The 19847-nt window shown below is 38.7% G+C and overlaps 1 protein-coding gene across 1 annotated transcript; it reads left to right on the top strand.

The window, feature by feature from the left end:
* The first annotated feature begins 4098 nt into the window (after nucleotides 1–4098).
* Nucleotides 4099–6099, top strand: LOC104682438 (glucose-6-phosphate isomerase-like). The gene has a single exon (XM_010389097.2). The coding sequence runs from the start codon at nucleotides 4166–4168 to the stop codon at nucleotides 5840–5842; it is 1677 nt and encodes a 558-aa protein (XP_010387399.2). The 5' UTR covers nucleotides 4099–4165; the 3' UTR covers nucleotides 5843–6099.
* The last annotated feature ends 13748 nt before the right edge of the window (nucleotides 6100–19847 follow it).

Below are 19847 nucleotides of genomic sequence, written 5' to 3'. Positions count from 1 at the left end.
CGAAGGCAGAAATAAGTGCTTCAAGAACAACATACATAAAGGCTCTGAAGAGAAAGAAAGCTTACCGTATTTAAGAATCTAAACGAAGTTTAATATGTCTGTTTCTAGAGTGTGAAGGAGGAGCTGGTGAGAAATAGGCTTCAGCAGAAAAGTGGGTTGGAATTAAAGAAGTATTTTATATTTAAACTACTTGAGATATTAGAACTATTTTTTCTCAACTATATATATTCACTGTATTGAGGCATTATTGCTATACAAAAAACTATGCATATTTAACGTATATAACTTAATGAGTTTGAAGATAAGTATATGCCTATGAAATCACCATCACAATCAATCCCATAAACCTATCCATCACCTCTAAAGGTTCCTTCTTGTACTTTTATTATTGTTATTATTATTATTTGTGATAAGAACACTTAAGATCGACTCTCTTAGCAAGTTTTTAGGTGTACAATACAGTATTGTTAACTGTAGGCACTATGCTATGTGGTAAACCTAGTCATCTTGCAAAACCAAGACCTTGTATCTTTTGACAGACACCTTCCATTTTCCCCTCCCCAGCACCTGGCAACCACAATCCTACTCTCTACTTTTATGAGTTTGCCATTTCTAAGATTCTTCATATAAGTAAGTGGATTCCACAGTATTTGTCCTGTGTCTGGTGTATCTTAGCATTATATCCTTCAATTTCATTCACGTTGTCACAAATGGCAGGATTTCATTCTTTGTTAAGGTTGACTAGTATTTCAATTGTATATGTATACCACTTTTTTTTTTTTTTTTTTTAATTCTTGGGTCTGTATTTTTAAAGCTCTCTGTCTCCTGGGTAGAGAAAAAATTAGATCAGTGGTTTTCCAAATGTTTTCAGGACCGACAGAATCAGCATTGCCTGGGATCTTGTTTGAAATGCAAATTTTCGATCCTCTAGATCCTTAGAATCAAAAACTATGGGGATAGGAGCCCACCACTATGTGTTTTAAGAAATCTTTCAGATGATCCCAATGTATGCTCAGGTTTGAGAATAGCTAGATTAAAGAGGAACAAGATTGGGGGAAAAGAGACTGTGCAGGACACTGGGACAACGACTCATGTAAAATTTACCTACACATAATTTTAATGTGAGCTAGAAGACTCGTGTCACGTCAGAGGCACAGATCAGCTGCCATGTTTGTTCAGAGAAAGCAGGTCAGGCTGACGGATAGGCTTTTTAGAGAAGGAACCATTGAACTGAGCCTATAGTTTTAACTCTTAATTTATTGTCCCATGTGTAACCTTTTCTGACTATATTCATAATCGTAGTTTTGAAAAATTGTTAACTGTCACACCACTAGCTTGATATAACTAGTGACCACTGAGTTATGCATTATCATAGTGGAAAATGTCCCAACTAAACATTCTATTGTCCTGAAAATTTGTGCAAAATCAATTGACTTTTATATCCTTATGTACATTGTTAATAAAAATTACTAAAATGTAACTCATGAATCGTATCTGAACATTGCACATCTGTTTTGAATGGCCGATGTATATATAACCCAATAATGATGTCCTTGGCATTCACTGGAAACTCACGTTTGCTAGAGAAATTAATTGTAATATTGCTCATGCAAAGCATTGTACCTGTTTTGTCTCCTTCCCTCCCTTCCTTCCTTCCTTCCCTCCTTCCCTCCCTCTTGTCTATTTGAGTTGTGACCATTATAAACTTTTAAGCAGAAGCTACTCTCTTTTAACTGTGTAGCATAGAATCGGTACAAAAAAAATTATATTAACAATTACATGCTATTTATCTTGTATATAGTAAACTGGAATCTTTGCAAAGTTTGCATTTCTTTCATGCTCACATATTTTCTCTCTGGCTTGCCAAAATAAAATCTACTTTTTGCTTTTTATACCACAGAATTAGCACATATTTTAATAAACTTTTCTGACATTTCTTAATGCCTCATTATACTTGATTTGTTATCAGCAGCATCTGCAATATTTATTTCTAGAAATGGCGACATTGAGGTTTGGATCATCCAAGTCTTAAAAAAAGAAAAACTCTGGGACTTAATCATTGTATATGCACCATGTGTGTTTAGTTTTCTTTCTTTCTTTTTTTTTTTTTTTTTTTTTTTTTTTTTTTGCAATTTAAATCTTCTAGTATAAAGTAAGGCCAATGTAAAATATTCAGAAAAATCCTGTAAGAATTGAGCCTAAGAAAGCTGAACAAAGAGTGAACTTTGCCAAGTCTTTTAAAAAGCCAGCTGTATGCATCTGCTTGTTAACATGTAGCATTATTCTGAGCTGGGAATTGTGTATGCAATTCACAGTGTACATGGGCCATTTGTCCTGGGAACATATATTGTGACTGCCAAAACTAAATAGAGTTAGCCAGTTCCCATGAGTGGAACATGATGATCCTGAAACAAAGAGAAAAAACTGAAAATAAAAGTGACTGCTCTGATTGTTAGGGTGGAAAATGAACTGGAAACAGAAGAAAAATATGAACCAAAAGTGTTTAACTATTTACAAAACTTTTAAATTTAATGATTACTAACAATGACAAAATATTGCAGTGTACCATTTTTCATTTTGGTAAATACTTTCATAAATAACATGTTTAGAATATTAAAAGTAATGTGTGATATTCAGTGATGTAGTATAACAAGCTATGTTATGAATAAAAATATTTATATTTAGTTTAAAATTATAATTAACACTTATAATTGTTTATGTTAAACATAGAATGAATCTTAGATTTTTTGAATTACAGATTGGTTAGGATTAGGTTCAGAGGCATACAGCAGAAACAAACGACCAACCAAAAAAACCCAAATAGTGCAGGCTTAAATAAATAAAAACCTAGATAAGCAGTCTGAAGTAATTGGCCCAAGGCTGGTGTGGCAACTCCAGAAAGTTTTCAGGGCCTTTAACTTCACACTTCAAGCCTTGACCATCTCTCAGTTCTACTCTCTTCTTCAAGGTTGAAAGAAGCCTATGGAACTCATTATCCAATCTCTATTATTGAAAATAGTATAGAAGAAACAAGAAATAAAGGAACCCCCCCCAACAATTCACACCCTTCTTTCCCCTCATATACAAATATTTGCAAATTACCTTTCCCAGATGCAAATGTTTCACATAGCTGCAATCATATTGTATATGTAATGTACTTTCTTCTTAGTTTATAACACAAATTTTTAATTTAATTCATAATTTCATCTATTAGTCAATCCTCATGCTTTCAATAAGTATTAATTGATTATCTTCTTTCTATGTAGTGCTAGGTTTAAGTGGTGAATAAGATGTTGATTCTCTCCTCATAGAATTTACATATTTAGGGGTTAGTAATCTATATGGATTACAGTTCACATGTAATGTGACTAAGAGACATGACCTTGGACACAGAATGCCATGATATTGCAATGTGTGCTTGGCATTTATGTGTCAATTTTCCATGGATCCTGTTTGGGAAAATATGACTCCTAGTGAGAAAATGTTGATCATGAGTCTCCACTCAGTGGATGGGGATGGAATGATGCTTCAGGAAGAAATGATAAGCTCTGCTTCACAGGTCACACAGATCACACACAGAATGTTCGCATTCATTTTACTAGTAAACAGGATGGTTTTCTACTGATCAGCCAAGAACTCATTTCTGGGATTACCAGACTACAGTTATGTTTTCTCATCATGTCCGTTAGCAACAATGATGGAGCGTCACTGCAGTACTGATGATTGCCTTGAAGGCGTTCCTTGGTTTTCCCTTCCTGGGATAATTCCTTCAAACCTCTCATGATTTCTTGGAGTTTGTCTGCTTTTGTTATTGCCTGCCCTTCCAATTATGACTGGGAGTTCCTATAAATGGTTCTACAAAGACTATGTGGAAGAAAACTTTGGCTGATTATTAGAGAAAGTAAGGGATGTTGTGCAAGTGACACAATATTATGTTTAAATAATTTACAAAATTTATTTCAAGCTTAGCTGTGAAATAAAATACTTTTGCTTGTTATCTTTTGAGTAGATACTGAACAAATATACCAGTAATGAATTTTTGTTTTCTAAGTTAATTTTTATTTTAGAAATTTTTTTAAAAAATTATATCATTGGCTCGCTGCGCGCTGCCAGCCCTCCTTCCTCCTCGGCGCGCGTTCCAGTCCGCGTACCTTCTAGTCCCGCCATGGCCGCTCTCACCCGGGACCCCCAGTTCCAGAAGCTGCAGCAATGGTATCGCGAGCACGGCTCCGAGCTGAACCTGCGCCGCCTCTTCGATGCCAACAAGGAGCGCTTCAACCACTTCAGCCTGACCCTCAACACCAACCATGGGCATATCCTGCTGGATTACTCCAAGAACCTGGTGACGGAGGATGTGATGTGGATGCTGGTGGACCTGGCCAAGTCCAGGGGCGTGGAGGCCGCCCAGGAGCGGATGTTCAATGGTGAGAAGATCAACTACACCGAGGGTCGAGCTGTGCTGCACGTGGCTCTTCGGAACCGGTCAAACACACCCATCCTGGTAGATGGCAAGGATGTGATGCCAGAGGTCAACAAGGTTCTAGACAAGATGAAGTCTTTCTGCCAGCGTGTCCGGAGCGGTGACTGGAAGGGGTACACAGGCAAGACCATCACGGACGTCATCAACATTGGCATTGGCGGCTCCGACCTGGGACCCCTCATGGTGACTGAGGCCCTTAAACCATACTCTTCAGAAGGTCCCCGTGTCTGGTATGTCTCCAACATTGATGGAACTCACATTGCCAAAACCCTGGCCCAGCTGAACCCCGAGTCCTCCCTGTTCATCATCGCTTCCAAGACCTTTACTACCCAGGAGACCATCACGAATGCGGAGACGGCGAAGGAGTGGTTTCTCCAGGCGGCCAAGGATCCTTCTGCAGTGGCGAAGCACTTTGTTGCCCTGTCTACTAACACGACCAAAGTGAAGGAGTTTGGAACTGACCCTCAAAACATGTTCGAGTTCTGGGATTGGGTGGGAGGACGCTACTCACTGTGGTCGGCCATCGGACTCTCCATTGCCCTGCACGTGGGTTTTGACAACTTCGAGCAGCTGCTCTCGGGGGCTTACTGGATGGACCAGCACTTCCGCACGACGCCCCTGGAGAAGAACGCCCCCGTCCTGCTGGCCCTGCTGGGTATCTGGTACATCAACTGCTTTGGGTGTGAGACGCATGCCATGCTGCCCTATGACCAGTACCTGCACCACTTTGCTGCGTACTTCCAGCAGGGCGACATGGAGTCCAATGGGAAATACATCACCAAATCTGGCACCCGTGTGGACCACCAGACAGGCCCCATTGTGTGGGGGGAGCCTGGGACCAATGGCCAGCATGCTTTTTACCAGCTCATCCACCAAGGCACCAAGATGATACCCTGTGACTTCCTCATCCCGGTCCAGACCCAGCACCCCATACGGAAGGGTTTGCATCACAAGATCCTCCTGGCCAACTTCCTGGCCCAGACGGAAGCCCTGATGAGGGGGAAATCAACGGAGGAGGCCCGAAAGGAGCTCCAGGCTGCAGGCAAGAGTCCAGAGGACCTTGAGAGGCTGCTGCCACATAAGGTCTTTGAAGGAAATCGCCCAACCAACTCTATTGTGTTCACCAAGCTCACACCATTTATGCCTGGAGCCTTGGTCGCCACGTATGAGCACAAGATCTTCGTTCAGGGCATCATCTGGGACATCAACAGCTTTGACCAGTGGGGAGTGGAGCTGGGAAAGCAGCTGGCTAAGAAAATTGAGCCTGAGCTTGATGGCAGTGCTCAAGTGACCTCTCACGATGCTTCCACCAACGGGCTTATCAACTTCATCAAGCAGCAGCGCGAGGCCAGAGTCCAATAAACTCATGCTCAGCCTCAGCCTCCTCTGATTCCTCTTTCTCTTCTGGTCCCTGCTCCCCAGAGCCGGCACTGCATGGTCCAGGACACCACCCAGAGCGCCCTCTGGTTGTGGGCTTAGCAGGGAGGGCTGATCTCAAATTGCTACCCCCAGCCCCTCCATGTCTTCGCTCCCTCTGTGTTACAATTGGCTGAAGTGTTTTTGTGCAGCTGACTTTTCTGACCCATGTTCACGTTGTTCATATCCCATGTAGAAAAATAAAGATGCCACAGAGGAAAAAAAAAAAAAATTATAACATTGATAATTACTATAGAAAATCAGAGAATGTTGTTAAATTGAGACGAAAAATAAGACTGCCTATAACTCAATTATTCAGAGAAAACCATTCTAAATATTTTAATGGTTTATATAACTACCTCCTTATATACATATAACATTTTTTTAACACAAATTGCTTATAATTTGCCACCTGTATAACCTACTGCTATCAATCAAAATAAAACTTAAGCATCCTTCCTTACCAGTAAATATATATATTGTAGATTGTTATTTTAATGTCAACATTACTTTCCTATTTGAATGAAACATTACTTATATATAGATAGCCATGTTTATTTTTGTACTATAAATAAAACTTTAATGGAATACTTACAAATAAATGTTTGCATACTTGTTAATATTTCCTTAGGAAATATTTTTAGAGATAAGATTTGTAGATTAAGGACAGCACACATTGTAATACTTTAAAACATAAAACCAAATGGTTCTTTAAGAAAGTTGGGCCAATTATAACAATCACAAATGATCCTCACCAAGGCATTTTGTTTAATCACTGGGGATATTTGAAAAATATTAACTTATTTTTAAAATTTTATTCATTTAATATTAGGATTGAAGACACCTGCCTATTTTGGGCTACTTTTTTTTGCAAATTGTTGTAAGATTTATATAACTATTAATTTTTAAAGTAATTTAGTCTTTTTGTGATAATATCAATATCATGCCTTTGCATAACAGGCAGTCGACACATATTTATTGGAGAAGGAATGAAAACAATTGAGAATCTTGTATAACTCTAAGGGTATCATTATAAAGAAAAACATGACTGAAAAGCTCTAGAACTGCCAATTAGTTTTATTGATGGCAGCACCCAAAAGGAACATAGCTCCAGATAGTTCCTGCATTGTTTCATGTCATTTAACTAGACAGTGATTAGAGTTATTTGTAATTTAATTCAGCACAATACAACAGTGCTGTAAGTTGGGACAGAAATTAGGACAGAGAAGAGATGAAAAGATGAGAGTTTAGAATTTAAGGTAATGTGAAGAGTAGCTGTCATTAAATGAAAAAATTATGGCATTGATTAAGTAGCTCCATTTTAGACTCTTGGATGGAAAGCTCATACCCACATTTCTTGGATGTTATTTAATACGTTGGTACTTTCTACTCTATAAGAGCTTTATAGGCAATTTAATATCCTGAGACTATTTCTGTGAATTTTATTTGTGACTATAGTACTTGTTTTTCTATTGCCCAGAGACCAGGAGTTTTCCAAAATTATACAATGATTGATACCCCAGGATAATTGTCTTTCTTTTTATGCAGGTTCACTTAATATGGTACAAAGTAGCTCTTAGACATGACCCTGTGTCCCATAAGCTTTAGAAAAACATAAAACAATCACAGTTTCTTTGAACTAGCATTTTAAAAACCACTTTTGGTTTCTATTAATTTTATTTTCAATAAGATAGATTTTCTTCCTGCTGTACATTTGATGATACATACATTTACTAGCAATGTAACATACTAAGTGATTATGAAACGTAGCAGGTGATTACAAACCACCTGCTAATACATTAGGTACTGCTAATACATTAGGTTCTACTAATACATTAGGTATTAGTACCTAATGTAATTACACTGGTATTAAAAATAATTGGTTTTTGGATTCATTTCCTTCAATAATGACTATATGTTGCATTTATTTCACTATCAATTTTCTTTAAATGTAGGTAATTGCTAACTCGTTGAATCACTGCCTTTGTATAAAAATATGATGTTGTTAACTTTGGACTAGTAAAAAAAAAAGAAACATGACAAACATGACAGAGAAAACCTGTTTCTTGGAAATTCCCATGGGCCAGGTATGTCTGCTATGTATCCAGGTGAGAAGCCCTTGTAATCACATCAGTGCATATCACAATGTAAATAGGCAGCTGTTTGCCTTCACCTATAAAAGGAGAATGCTTGTATGGTAGTGAAATGTTATACATTCAAATTAGTTTATCCAATGTTCAATTTCACTTTTGATATTAGTGGAAATATCTAACATTTTGATATTAGTGGAAAGCAATTTTGAGAACATTGAGAGTTATTTTGCTTTTTTTTCATCAGTTCATCTTGATTCAAACTATACTGAACTTTAAAATCAATTTATTTCATTTAATTTGAAAGCTGAAATTTGGTATATAAATTGTTAAGAGTCATAGAACTATCAACTGGCCACTATGTCAAATTTTTCTTTGGGAATCACTCTACTTTTTCTAAAGACTGTAATTGAGATAAGCCAGTAGAGTGTTTTGCTTTTTAAATTCCTTCCTTGTGCTTATATTCTACAAAGTATCTAGATTTGCCACTTATTACATTTAAAATGCATTGCCATTAACTGTTGAGATAACGTGGATCAGTCTCAATCAGATAAGGGATATGGAATTTTCAAAAAGTTTATAGTATCTGTTTATGGTATTAAAGTACATTTGTGATTTCAAAACTGGATTTGCAACCTAGGTGCTACACCACAGCCCATCTTGTTCATATGCTGTCACCCTTATTGAGCCGTTTGGCTGGGAAATTGCTAATTTATCTCCCTGTGCACAGCTAGGTAACTTTCAGTGCAGAGAGAGCTTGTGTTTATTGGTGATGGAGATGAAGGAGGGAAAGAGCAGGTTTGGGGAACTCAGATCTGTGCTACTTTTGACACTGTGTGGTATGCAAAATCTAAAGAATTTACTGGCCTGGTAGATTAACTACTTGTACAGAGAAGAGATAATGGAGACCCGGAATGCTTTCCAGGAAACAGGCAGCTGGGAAAAGAGGGAGTGATTACTCCCCAGCCAGCCTTGCTGAGAAGTGCCCTCACAGCTGAGAGCCATGCAAAGAGGATGACAGAGCTGAGTAAGGCAGATGGGATCTGTTAGCCACCGCTGACTCTAACAATAGGCCAAAAAGGAAAACTGCCACTGTGTTCCCAGACAGTGAATGAGAGGGGCTGGCTGGCACTGCAGTCCCTGAATAGAATTTTAAAGGAGGAGTGGGCTGATCCAGGAGGGAGGGATATCATAAGCACAACTCAATTCAGACTTGTGCCATTATCTTGGGCTGGTGGGCTGTTAATTTGGGTAAAGAGTCTGTGTTCACTGGTGATGGGTGTCAAGAAGGGAAATATTATGTTTAGGAAAGTCAGATCTGTGCTACTCTTGCTCTGCCTTGTACTCAATACCTACAAAAAATTTTAAAAAGTAGTTTCCATGGACATCTACACCTGTTTATCCATCCATTCTTTCCTGAACATTTATTGAGTGGCCAGCCAATACTATGTAAACTACTAGGCCTGCAGGACAAAAACAATAAGACCCAGCTCTGGTCCAAACCTCTGAAGATCTAGTAAAGAAAATAGAGATATTAAAAAACAACAAAATGAATAAATAAAGTCAAAATGCAGTAAGTTATACTACCTTCACACCAGAAGCACACTAGAAATCCTGACTATACCATTATACCTTATGCTTTTATTTGTAGACGATGACTGAGAGTCAGGTTTTAGTGGCTCCATTGTCTGTTCATTGAAATAGCCCACCTGCCCAAGAAAACAATGACTTAACTAATTTCACTAATAAAGTGCTCTATAAATCTTCTAATACCACATGAGGTAAGAGACATGTATCCATGTTTGGACAGATGAGGACACACAAAAGGTAGATAACTAGCTTAATGTCCCACTGCTTGTTTTATTTATTTTTTGAGATGGAATTTCACTCTTGTTGCCCAGGCTGGAGTACTATGGCTCGATCTCAGCTCACCAGAACCTCTGCCTCCCACATTTAAGCAATTCTCCTGCCTCAGCCTCCCCAGTAACTGGGATTACAGGCATGCACTCCCACGCCTGGCTAATTTTGTATTTTTAGTAGAGACAGGGTTTCTCCATGCTGGTCAGGCTGGTCTCAAACTCCCGACCTCAGGTCATCCACCTGCCTCAGCCTCCCAAAGTGCTGGGATTAGAGGCGTGGGCCAGTGCGCCCGGCCCCACTGCTTGTTTTAAAAAGTTAGTAGGAGAGAATTGAAATACATAATAATCATAAATGTAAGTCAACATAAGGTGATGAAGACATTATTTTGCTAATATTAGAAGAGTTGTTTCTTGCAATAAAAGCTTCTGAGTCAGAGAAGGATGATATTTCCCACGAGACGGAATGGTGACGGGTAGATGGAAGTGGATGGAAGAGAACAGCGCTGAGGGGTCATGTACATGAGAACTGAGGGTGGGGGCTGGACACAATCCATAGCAATTAAACTCTGTAGATGGTAAAAACCTCCAGATGATTTTTAAGAAGTCATGCTGAATAAAGTACCCTATAAATCCTCTGAGCTTTCCCTAAAGGAAAACTCACAGTAAAGACATATATTATTGCTCAAAGTTGTTTGACTGATAGTTCGTTACGTGTGAATGAGTACAGAGATCAGGCCACGGGTCCATTTCACTGTATGCCAGTCACATGAACATTGCTAACAGCACGCTATCTGTAAAAACCAGTTTGGAGGTGAGAACACCCAAGTTACACTCCAGGTTCTGAGCAAGACATTTCCTCTTTCTGGGCTTGTGGTCTCATGAGAAGTTGGGTTTTAAAACCTCAACAGAAGATTTCAGTAGCTGTAGACAAGAAAAAAAGATAATTAGGCTAGTGGCTCAAATCAGGGCTCATCTGGTGTGTGTTCTTTAATTTTCGTATTTTAGAATGCTCCCCTAATAAGCACCATATCTGAGCTGGAAAGACCCAAGCAGAGTTGTTGTCCATATGCCTCCAGGGCTAGGCATAGTCATAGGAACATCATTTCTCCATTATAAAGTTCCAGTAGGAAAACACAGTGGAATGAAGGTAAAGGACCACCTCTTCCAGGGATCTGGAAAGAATACAAAACAAGGGAAAAATGTGAGCCAAGTCTGCTTGACTCTGACTTTATAATATTATTCCCATCGAGTACATTTCTATGACACTAACAACAGCATTCTTTGTAGAAATTATACTAAGCCTCCTTGCATTTGACTATGAATACTGAAAGATCTGAGGGCTTAGCAAAAGAGACTGGTGTACACTGAGAGCCCATGCTGTGATGGACACAGTGCTAGTCACTCATGCTGTCAATGTGTTTACTTACCTCTCATTTATTCTTTAATACTACCCACCACATGAGGCAGGAGACATGTATCCATGCTTGGACAGATGAGGACACAGAAAGGATTAGTAACTAGCTTAATGTCCCACTGCTTATAAGTTCAGAAGTGGTATAAAAACACTACCTTCTAGCCCTCAAGCCTATGTTTGTTTGTTTTACATTATCCCATAAGAATGTTTTTCACATAAGGCTACTGTCTTAGTACCTGTAGTGCCCACTGGGATTGTAAACTGAAGGAAAAGTTTATTAGGATACTATAGGATTAAAATTATCATGAACCTATCAGTCAAATATTATACCCTGCTTGATGAAAAGGTACAGCATTTTTGTTATGGGGCAATATGAATAATTTATCATCGTACAGTCAGGTGTAAATATCATTCATGCTTATTGCATTAAATAAGATTTTCATGTCAGTCGCATATAAAATTGTGTAAGAATTATTCTCGAGCTCATTTCAATTTATGACTTTAAATGAACCTGCACAGTTATTTTAAAAACCATACAATCCAATAAAAAGTATATAGAGAAATTTCTTCCATGACCAGACTTTGAGAAGAAAGAAGGAAAATCTCTGCACTATTTACATCTATATATATCTAATACTTAATACAGTGCCTGGAATATTGGTGGTGATAAATATTTTGTTTTCATAAAGGTAGAGGTTTGCTGTTTGCAGTAGTTCATGTCTATACTCCCAGCACTTTGGGAGGCCAAGACCAGTGGATTGCTTGAGCTCAGGAGTTCAAGAGCAACCTGGGCAACATAGCAAAACTCCATCTCTACAAAAAAAAAAAAAAAAATTAAAAATTAGCTGAGCATGGTGGCACATGCCTATAGTCCGAGCTATTTGAGGGGGCTAAGGTGATAGTATTGCTTGAACTGGGATGGTGGAGGTTGCAGTGAGCTGTTATTTTACCACTGCACTCCAGCCTGGGTGACAGAGTGAGACCCTACCTTAAAAAAAAAAAAAAAAAAAAAAAAAAAAAAAAAAGGTAGAGGTGGTGGTAGGGTGTGAGTGCAAGTATTTTCTATCATGTTCTCTTAAATACATTTAAATTAATGTCCAGATGCAAAGAAGAGATGCATGTGGTGAATAGCATCTCACATTAGGTAATAAGTACAGCAGTTTTTAAGAGTGAAGGCCCTGAAGTCAGGCTGCCCGGATTTAAATCCCAACTCTATGATTTAAGCAAGTCTGCATGTTCCTTAGCCTGTGATATAGGTTAATAATAGAACCAATGTTCTATCACAGGGTTTTTATGAGGATGAAATGACTGATGCAAGTAAAATACTTAGTTGAGTAATTAAAACATGGTAGGCTTCAATAAATGTTTAATTTTTTAATTAGGTGAAAGAATTACACTTAGATTCACTATTGGCCAAAGAAATGTCTCACAATGCACTATCATTAAGGATAGAGAGAAAAGTAACTCCTAGTCTGATCCAAAAGATCATATTCTGCCCTTGTTTTCTGAATCCCATTTCTGAAAAAGAGACCATGGCAATGGAATAAAAATTAAAAAAAAAAAAAAAAAAGAGGGATTAAAGCATACTTTTAGGAATTATTACTTTTTCATTATTAGTTCATTCTCCCTGATTTCTAAGTCGAACTAAACCCCACGCCTCCTCTAATCTTTTGATCAACTCAAAGTTTAATCCTTTCCATTTTAGCTGGATTTGTTCTAAGAAAGGATTGTTGAATTACAGAAGACAACTCAGTCTTCACTGAACATGAGTGTATTCGATTTTCTTTCTTTTCTTTTTCTTTAATTTCAGGGGATCCTCATATCAAAGTATAATTTTGGAATTTGTGAAAGAATAAAAAGTAATAGTTAAAACAAAAAGTGTCTATCAAAAGTGATATGAGGTTGATACATTAATTCGCTTGATGAAATTGTTCTACAATGTATACATAGATCAAAACATCACATTGTACCCCATAAATATACACAATTAGTATCTGTCAACTGAGAAAAAAAAGTGATGTGGAGGTAAGGTGATAACCCCATGAATAGAAAAAAGGCTACCATGCTTTTAGCCTGTGATATGGGTTGATAATAGATGTATCAAGATGTAAAACAGCATCATTATCTTTTTATAAGAACCTCATGTTTCATGATGAGGAAATAAAGTACCCAAGAAAACATTTTCCTGCCTAGAGGTTTTTATATAAATAAACATATTGCCCTTTTCCTGTTCTTCTGCACCAGAGTTAAACAATGGACACTTAGAAGGGAAATGATGTCAACACCCTATTGATAAAAATCAAGCTATGCTGGAGGAAACACAATAGAAAAAAAAACACAGCTTTCTAGCTTCTGTAGTTTGTTATGGTAACTCCATGAACCTTTATGAAATGTAAAGCATAATTTCATTTTAGCCCCATGCTGACTTAAGTTTACTATGGATGCACAGCTTTCATATTCATATCTTTTCGCAAAGATAACTAGGATATCCAAAGCAAAGATAATTGTCTTTGGCAGCTAGAATTCATAGCTTTGAATGTTTGTAACTCTTTTTTTTTTTTTTTTTTCACTTTGAAATTTGACTGGCATTCCAATGCATTTCACAGCTATTCATTCTGGGAAAGGCCATTTCAGCAGAGTTTACAGAATGATTGTGGAAAATATCTTGAAGACCATTTATCAATTTAGTGATACCAAATAAATGCTTGGCAGAACATCCACACTATAGATAAAAGATAGCTTAAAATATGTGAAGATTGCAAATTTGCCAGTGGCAAATTTGTAGCGATAGAGTGGATGTATTGCAAATTAATCTTATTCTCAAGGAAGTGATTTCTTCCATGAATGTTCTAGTTTGTTGAATGAGCATAGAGCTAGATGACCTATTTTGCCAGTTCAGAAAACCAAGGTCAAACCTCCTTTTAAGTTAATGTCTTGACTCCTCTCCTGCTCTTGTGCAAACTATTTTGAGGAATAAACTATTATAATAGTAATAAGCTTAACATATTTTGCCATCAATATTTCTCAGTTATTAACTGGATGTAGTAATTGAAGGAAACCCTCCATTGTGTCTGAAATGAACGTTTAAAATCTTTCATATAATCCCCACAACAAAGAAGATTTAATCCTGCTAGTCACTGCTGTTTCTCAGGTAGAACAATGATGTAACCATGTGTTACAAATGGAGGAGAAGGACATTGTTTAAAATGAATGGTACCATAACATCACCAGAGGTGAGGTACCATACTCACTCACCACAGGTCTGAAGTATCCAACTGGGAGATGTAAAATGCTTTACATATTAGAACTCTCTATTCTTCATTGTGTGTGATATCAGAGGTCTTATTTTAATCAGAGCCCAGGCAGTATGGAGGACTCAGTCTCCACTACAATATAAGAACTCAAGGAAGCAATAAAGGTAAGAAAACTACACTCTGAGGAGCCCCTTGTATTAATTTAACCAGATCTTCCTTCTTTCCAGCAGTCTTAGGTCATATAGAGTCTAAAACACTGGTTCTCACGACAAAAATAAAGTGAAATATTGTCCTTGAGATAACTTTGGAGATTGCTCAGCTGGCTCAATCCTTTCTACTCATGAAGACAACAGGGTACAAAATAATAATAACAGCAATAATGATACAAAATAATAACTTGTTCTATACCATAGTCTAAATGGATTTAGTCTATTTATATAATGAATGAATGAACAGATAAAAGGAATAAAGAAGAAAAGTAAGGCTTAATTCATGTCACATTCTGAGACTAAATTCAATACATTGTTTCTTACCCTACCTTGTTTTTTATCTCCTTAAATTTCCATTAAATCAATATATAATTATTTAATGATAGCCTTATACAAAGAGAGAGAGAACAATAGACTTCACTATTGGGTTTTTGCCTAATTTAATTATGGCTGTTAAGTTTCAAATCAGAAAAACAAAACCTAAAATATATCTCAACATGATAATAAAATTGATAGAGGAGGAAAAAGAGTTTGTATTAGTCAGAGTTCTCTAGAGGGAGAGAACTAATAGGATAGATAGTTATATAAAGGGGAGTTTATTAAGTATTAATTCACATAATCTCAAGGTCCCACAATAGGCCATCTGTAAGCTAAGGAGCAAGGAAAGTCAGTCTGAGTCCCAAAACTGAACAACTTGGATTATAATATCCTCCCAGCATGGGAGAAAGACGTAGGCCGGGAGGCTAGATCAGTCTTGTTTTTTCACATTTTTCTGCTTTCTTTATATTCACTGGCAGCTGATTAGATTGTGCCCACCAGATTAAAGGTGGGTCTGCCTTCCCCAACCCACTGACCCAAATGTTAACCTCCTTTGGCAACACCCTCACAGACACAAACAGGGACAATACTTTGCATACTTCAATCCAATCAAATTAACACTCAGTATTAACCATCACAAGGTTACCCCTTGTCAACTTGAACCCATACGCATCTCCTGAGATCATACCTAATCTTCAAATAAAACAATAATAGGGTCATAATTATGCCTAACGTAATACAACTGTACTTTGTACAACTGGAAACACACCAATCCCTAACCCAAATACTATTACATAAAGTTAACAATACTTAAATGCTGAAATGAAATCAATAAATCTTATGTCACATAATAAAGGAGAAAAGAAAATAATTTTTTTTTTAGTACAAGTGTATACATGCACAAACGTTTTTAACAAAGAAGAATGAAATACTCCTGACAATTACAGTCCTCATTTCTGCAGCTGGTCACATGGTTATAGCTGATATTGATGACTACCTTCTTCTAGTACCCATTCTGTATTCTCTTTGCCTTCAGCAAACATGTCAGCAGGTCGTGTTTTTTTTTTTTTTTTTTTTTTTTTTTTTCTGGTGGAGCGACCCAAACCTTCATTCCTGAAGGGTCTGGGCCATTTGTAGTCCTGCCTGGATTGAGTTGTTGTAGTTTCCCATTTACCTTAATCACAGGGCATAGTAATATACTAGGAGTGATGGTGAGTGGTGCCATGTCCATTTCCACCCCTTGATTCCTGGACCCATGAACCCTGGCTATGGGAGATGCAGTACCATATATTGGATGCTGATTCAGAGAATACAAGGCCTTCCAGAGAACTTTGCCCCAGCCCTGCAAAGCAATGTCAGCTAGTTGGCATTTTCATTGTGACTTCAAAAGGCCATTCCACCATTCTGTGAATCCAGCTGTTTCAGGATGATGGAAGAACATGGTAAGACCAGTGAATTCCATGATCATTAGCCCACTGCCTCACTACTTTAGCTGCAAAGTGAGTGCCTTGGTCAGAGGCAATACTGTGTGGAATACCATCATGGTGGATAAGGCATTCCGTGAGTTCACAGATGGCAGTCTTGGCAGAAGGATTGTGTGCAGGATAGGCAAACCCATATCCAGAGTAAGTATCTATTCAGGTGAGGACAAACCTCTGCCTTTTCAATGATGGAAGAGGTCCAACATAATCAACTTGCCACCAGGTAGCTGACTGATCACCCCAAGGAATGGTGCCATAATGAGGACTCAGTGTTGGTTTCTACTGCTGAAAACAGGGCACTCAGCAGTGACAATAGCCAGGTCAGCCTTTGTAAGCGGAAGTCCCTGTTTCTGAGCCCATGCATAACCTCCCTCCCTGCCACCATGGCCACTTTGTTCATTAGCCCATTGGGCGATGACAGGGGTGACTGGGGAAAGAGTTTGAGTGGTGTCCACAGAATGGGTCTTCCCATCCTATCCACCTGATTATTAAAATCTTCCTCTGCTGAGGTCACCTGTTGGTGATCTCTCACATGGGATACAAATATCTTCACAGTTTTTGACCACTCAGAAAGACCTATCCACACACCTCTTCCACAAGTTTCTTTGTCACCAATTTACCAATCATGCTTCTTTTAAGTTCCTGACCATCCAGCCAAACCATTGGCTACTGCCCATGAATCAGTATATAATTGCATATCTGGCCATTTCTCTGTCCATGCAAAGTGCACAACCAGGTGCACTGCTTGAAGTTCTGCCCACTGGAAAGATTTTTCCTTCACTGGTGTCCTTCAGAGATGTCCTAGAAAGGGGCTGTAGTGCTGCAGCTGTCCACTTTCTGCATATTGTGGAGAACCACATGTGAATCAGGCCCTACCTAGTCTTCTCTTCCTCTGTCAACTGATCATAGGGAACTCCTCACGAGGCCATCGGTACAGGCTGGGTGAAAGAAGGCAGGGTGGCAGAAGTAGAGACCATGGACATTTGAGATACTTCCTCATGTAACTTATTCATGCTTTCAGGACCTGCTTGAGTTTATACCACTTCCATTTGATGATGGAATGCTGCTGTGCATAACCCACTTTATGGCTAGGTGGGTCAGAAAGCAACAATTCATGATAGGCAGTTCAGGTAGCATGGTGATTTGATGACCCATGGTCAAATGTTCAGTTTCTACCAAAGCCCAGTAACAGGCCAAGAGCTGTCTCTTAAAAGACTAGTTATCTGTAAAAGATGGCAGGGTCTTGCTCCAAAATCCTAGAGACCTCCACTGTGATTCACCTATGGGAGCCTGTCAAAGGCTCCAAACAACATCCCTATCTGCCATTGACATCTCAAGCACCATTGGATCTGCTGGGTCATATGGTCCAAGTGGCAGAGCAGCTTGCACAGCAGCCTGGACCTGCTGCAGAGCCTTCTCCTGTTCTGGATCCCACTCAAAATTGGTAGCCTTTCAGTTCATTTGATAAACAGGCCAGAGTAACACACTGAAATGAGGAATGTGTTGCCTCCAAAATCCAAATAGTCCCACTAGGTATTATGCCTCTTTCTTGGTTGTAGGAGGAGCTGAATGGAATAACTTACCATTCACCTTAGAAGGAATATCTCAACAGGCCCTATACCACTGAACCCCTGTAAATTTTACTGCAGTAGAAGTTCCCTGAGTTTTAGTCAGATTTGTTTTCCATCCCCTGGCACACAAATGTCTCACCAATAAGTTTGGTGTGTTTGCTAATTCTTGCTCACTGAATCCAATCAGCATAGTGTCATCAACGTAATGGACCATTGTGATTTGTTGTGGAAGTGAAAAGTGATCAAAGTCTCCCTGAATAAGATTATGACACAAAGTCAGACTTGATATACCCCTGAGGTAAGATAGTAAAGGGATATTGCTAGCCTTGCCAGCTAAAGGCAATTTGCTTCTGATGGGTCTATGGACAGGAATGAAGAAAAAGTCATTTGCCAAGTTAATGGCTGCATATCAGGTACCAGGAGATGTGTTAATTTGCTTAAAAAATGAAACCACACGTGGTACAGCAGCTGCAATTGGAGTCACCACGTGGTAAAGCTTACAATAATCCACAGTCATCCTTCAAGATCCATTTGTCTTCTGCACAGGCCAAATGGGATAATTAAATGGGGATGTGGTGGGAATTACACCCTCTTCATCTTTCAAGTTCTTGATGGTGGCACTAATCCCCACAATCCCTCCAGGGATGTAAAATTGTTTTTGACTTACTATTTATCTAGGCATATACAGCTCCAATGGCTTCCACTTAGCATTCCACCATAATAGTCCTCATCCCACCAGTCAGAGAGCCATTTTGGGGGTTCTGCCAACTGCTAAGTATGTTTATGCCAATTATGCATTCTGGCACTGGGAAAATAACCACAGGATGAGTCCAGGGACCCACTGGACCCACTGTAAGTCAAACCTGAGCTAAAACTCTATTAATTACCTGACCTCCATAATCCCCTACTTTAACTGGAAGACCACAATGATATTTTGGGTCCCCTGGAATCAACATCAGCTCAGATCCAGTGTCCAGTAATCCCTGAAATGGCTGATCATTTCCCTTTCCCCATTGTACAGTTACCCTGGTAAAAGGCTGAAGGTCTCCTTGGGGAAGGATGGGAGAAATATTAACAGCATAATTTGTCAATAGTGTAGTGGGGTCCTTCCTCAAGGGCGCCCTGCCTCCCTTTCAGAGTATTCTGATTGCTGCTTTGTCTCTGCTGTCCATTATCATAGCTATGCTCACCTTGCCTTTGATGATTGTTTGCCACCACTGGGCCCCTGCCACCTCGGGATCCAAGTATTCCCATTGTATTTAAATTTTATAGTTGAGTGACTGTGGTTCCCACTGTTAGATCTGACATATAGAGAAGATCAATTACAGTACCCTTCAAAGATGCAGGTGCTGCCCTCACAAATATATTTCATAAGGCATTGGTTAAGGGTATATCTTCCGAACCCTCCTACCTGGTATGAGTGGGTCTAAAATGACTAATCCACTCTACCATCCCAGTCTCCCTAAGTCTTTGGATTCCTTCCTCTACATTAAACCAAGGGAGATCAGGCATTTCCAGCTCACTCACAGTGGGCTATCTTTTAATCCATATTTCAGCTAACCAATAAAATAAACTCTTAGAACCTTTTTTTAACTCCATGAGCTGCAACATGAAATAAAGAGTCCATATTTATTGAGCCCAAATCAATAAATTCAGCATGATCCAACTCTATGTTCCTTCCACCATTACCCATGCTCTTAATATCCATTCCCATGCCTGTTCTCCAGATTTTTGTTTATATACATTAGAAAACTT

This window comes from Rhinopithecus roxellana, chromosome 2 (genome assembly GCF_007565055.1).
Source record: "Rhinopithecus roxellana isolate Shanxi Qingling chromosome 2, ASM756505v1, whole genome shotgun sequence".
Taxonomy (NCBI): Eukaryota; Metazoa; Chordata; class Mammalia; order Primates; family Cercopithecidae; genus Rhinopithecus; species Rhinopithecus roxellana.
Note: the sequence above shows the minus strand (reverse complement) of the source record. Positions and strands in the feature narration are given on the sequence as shown.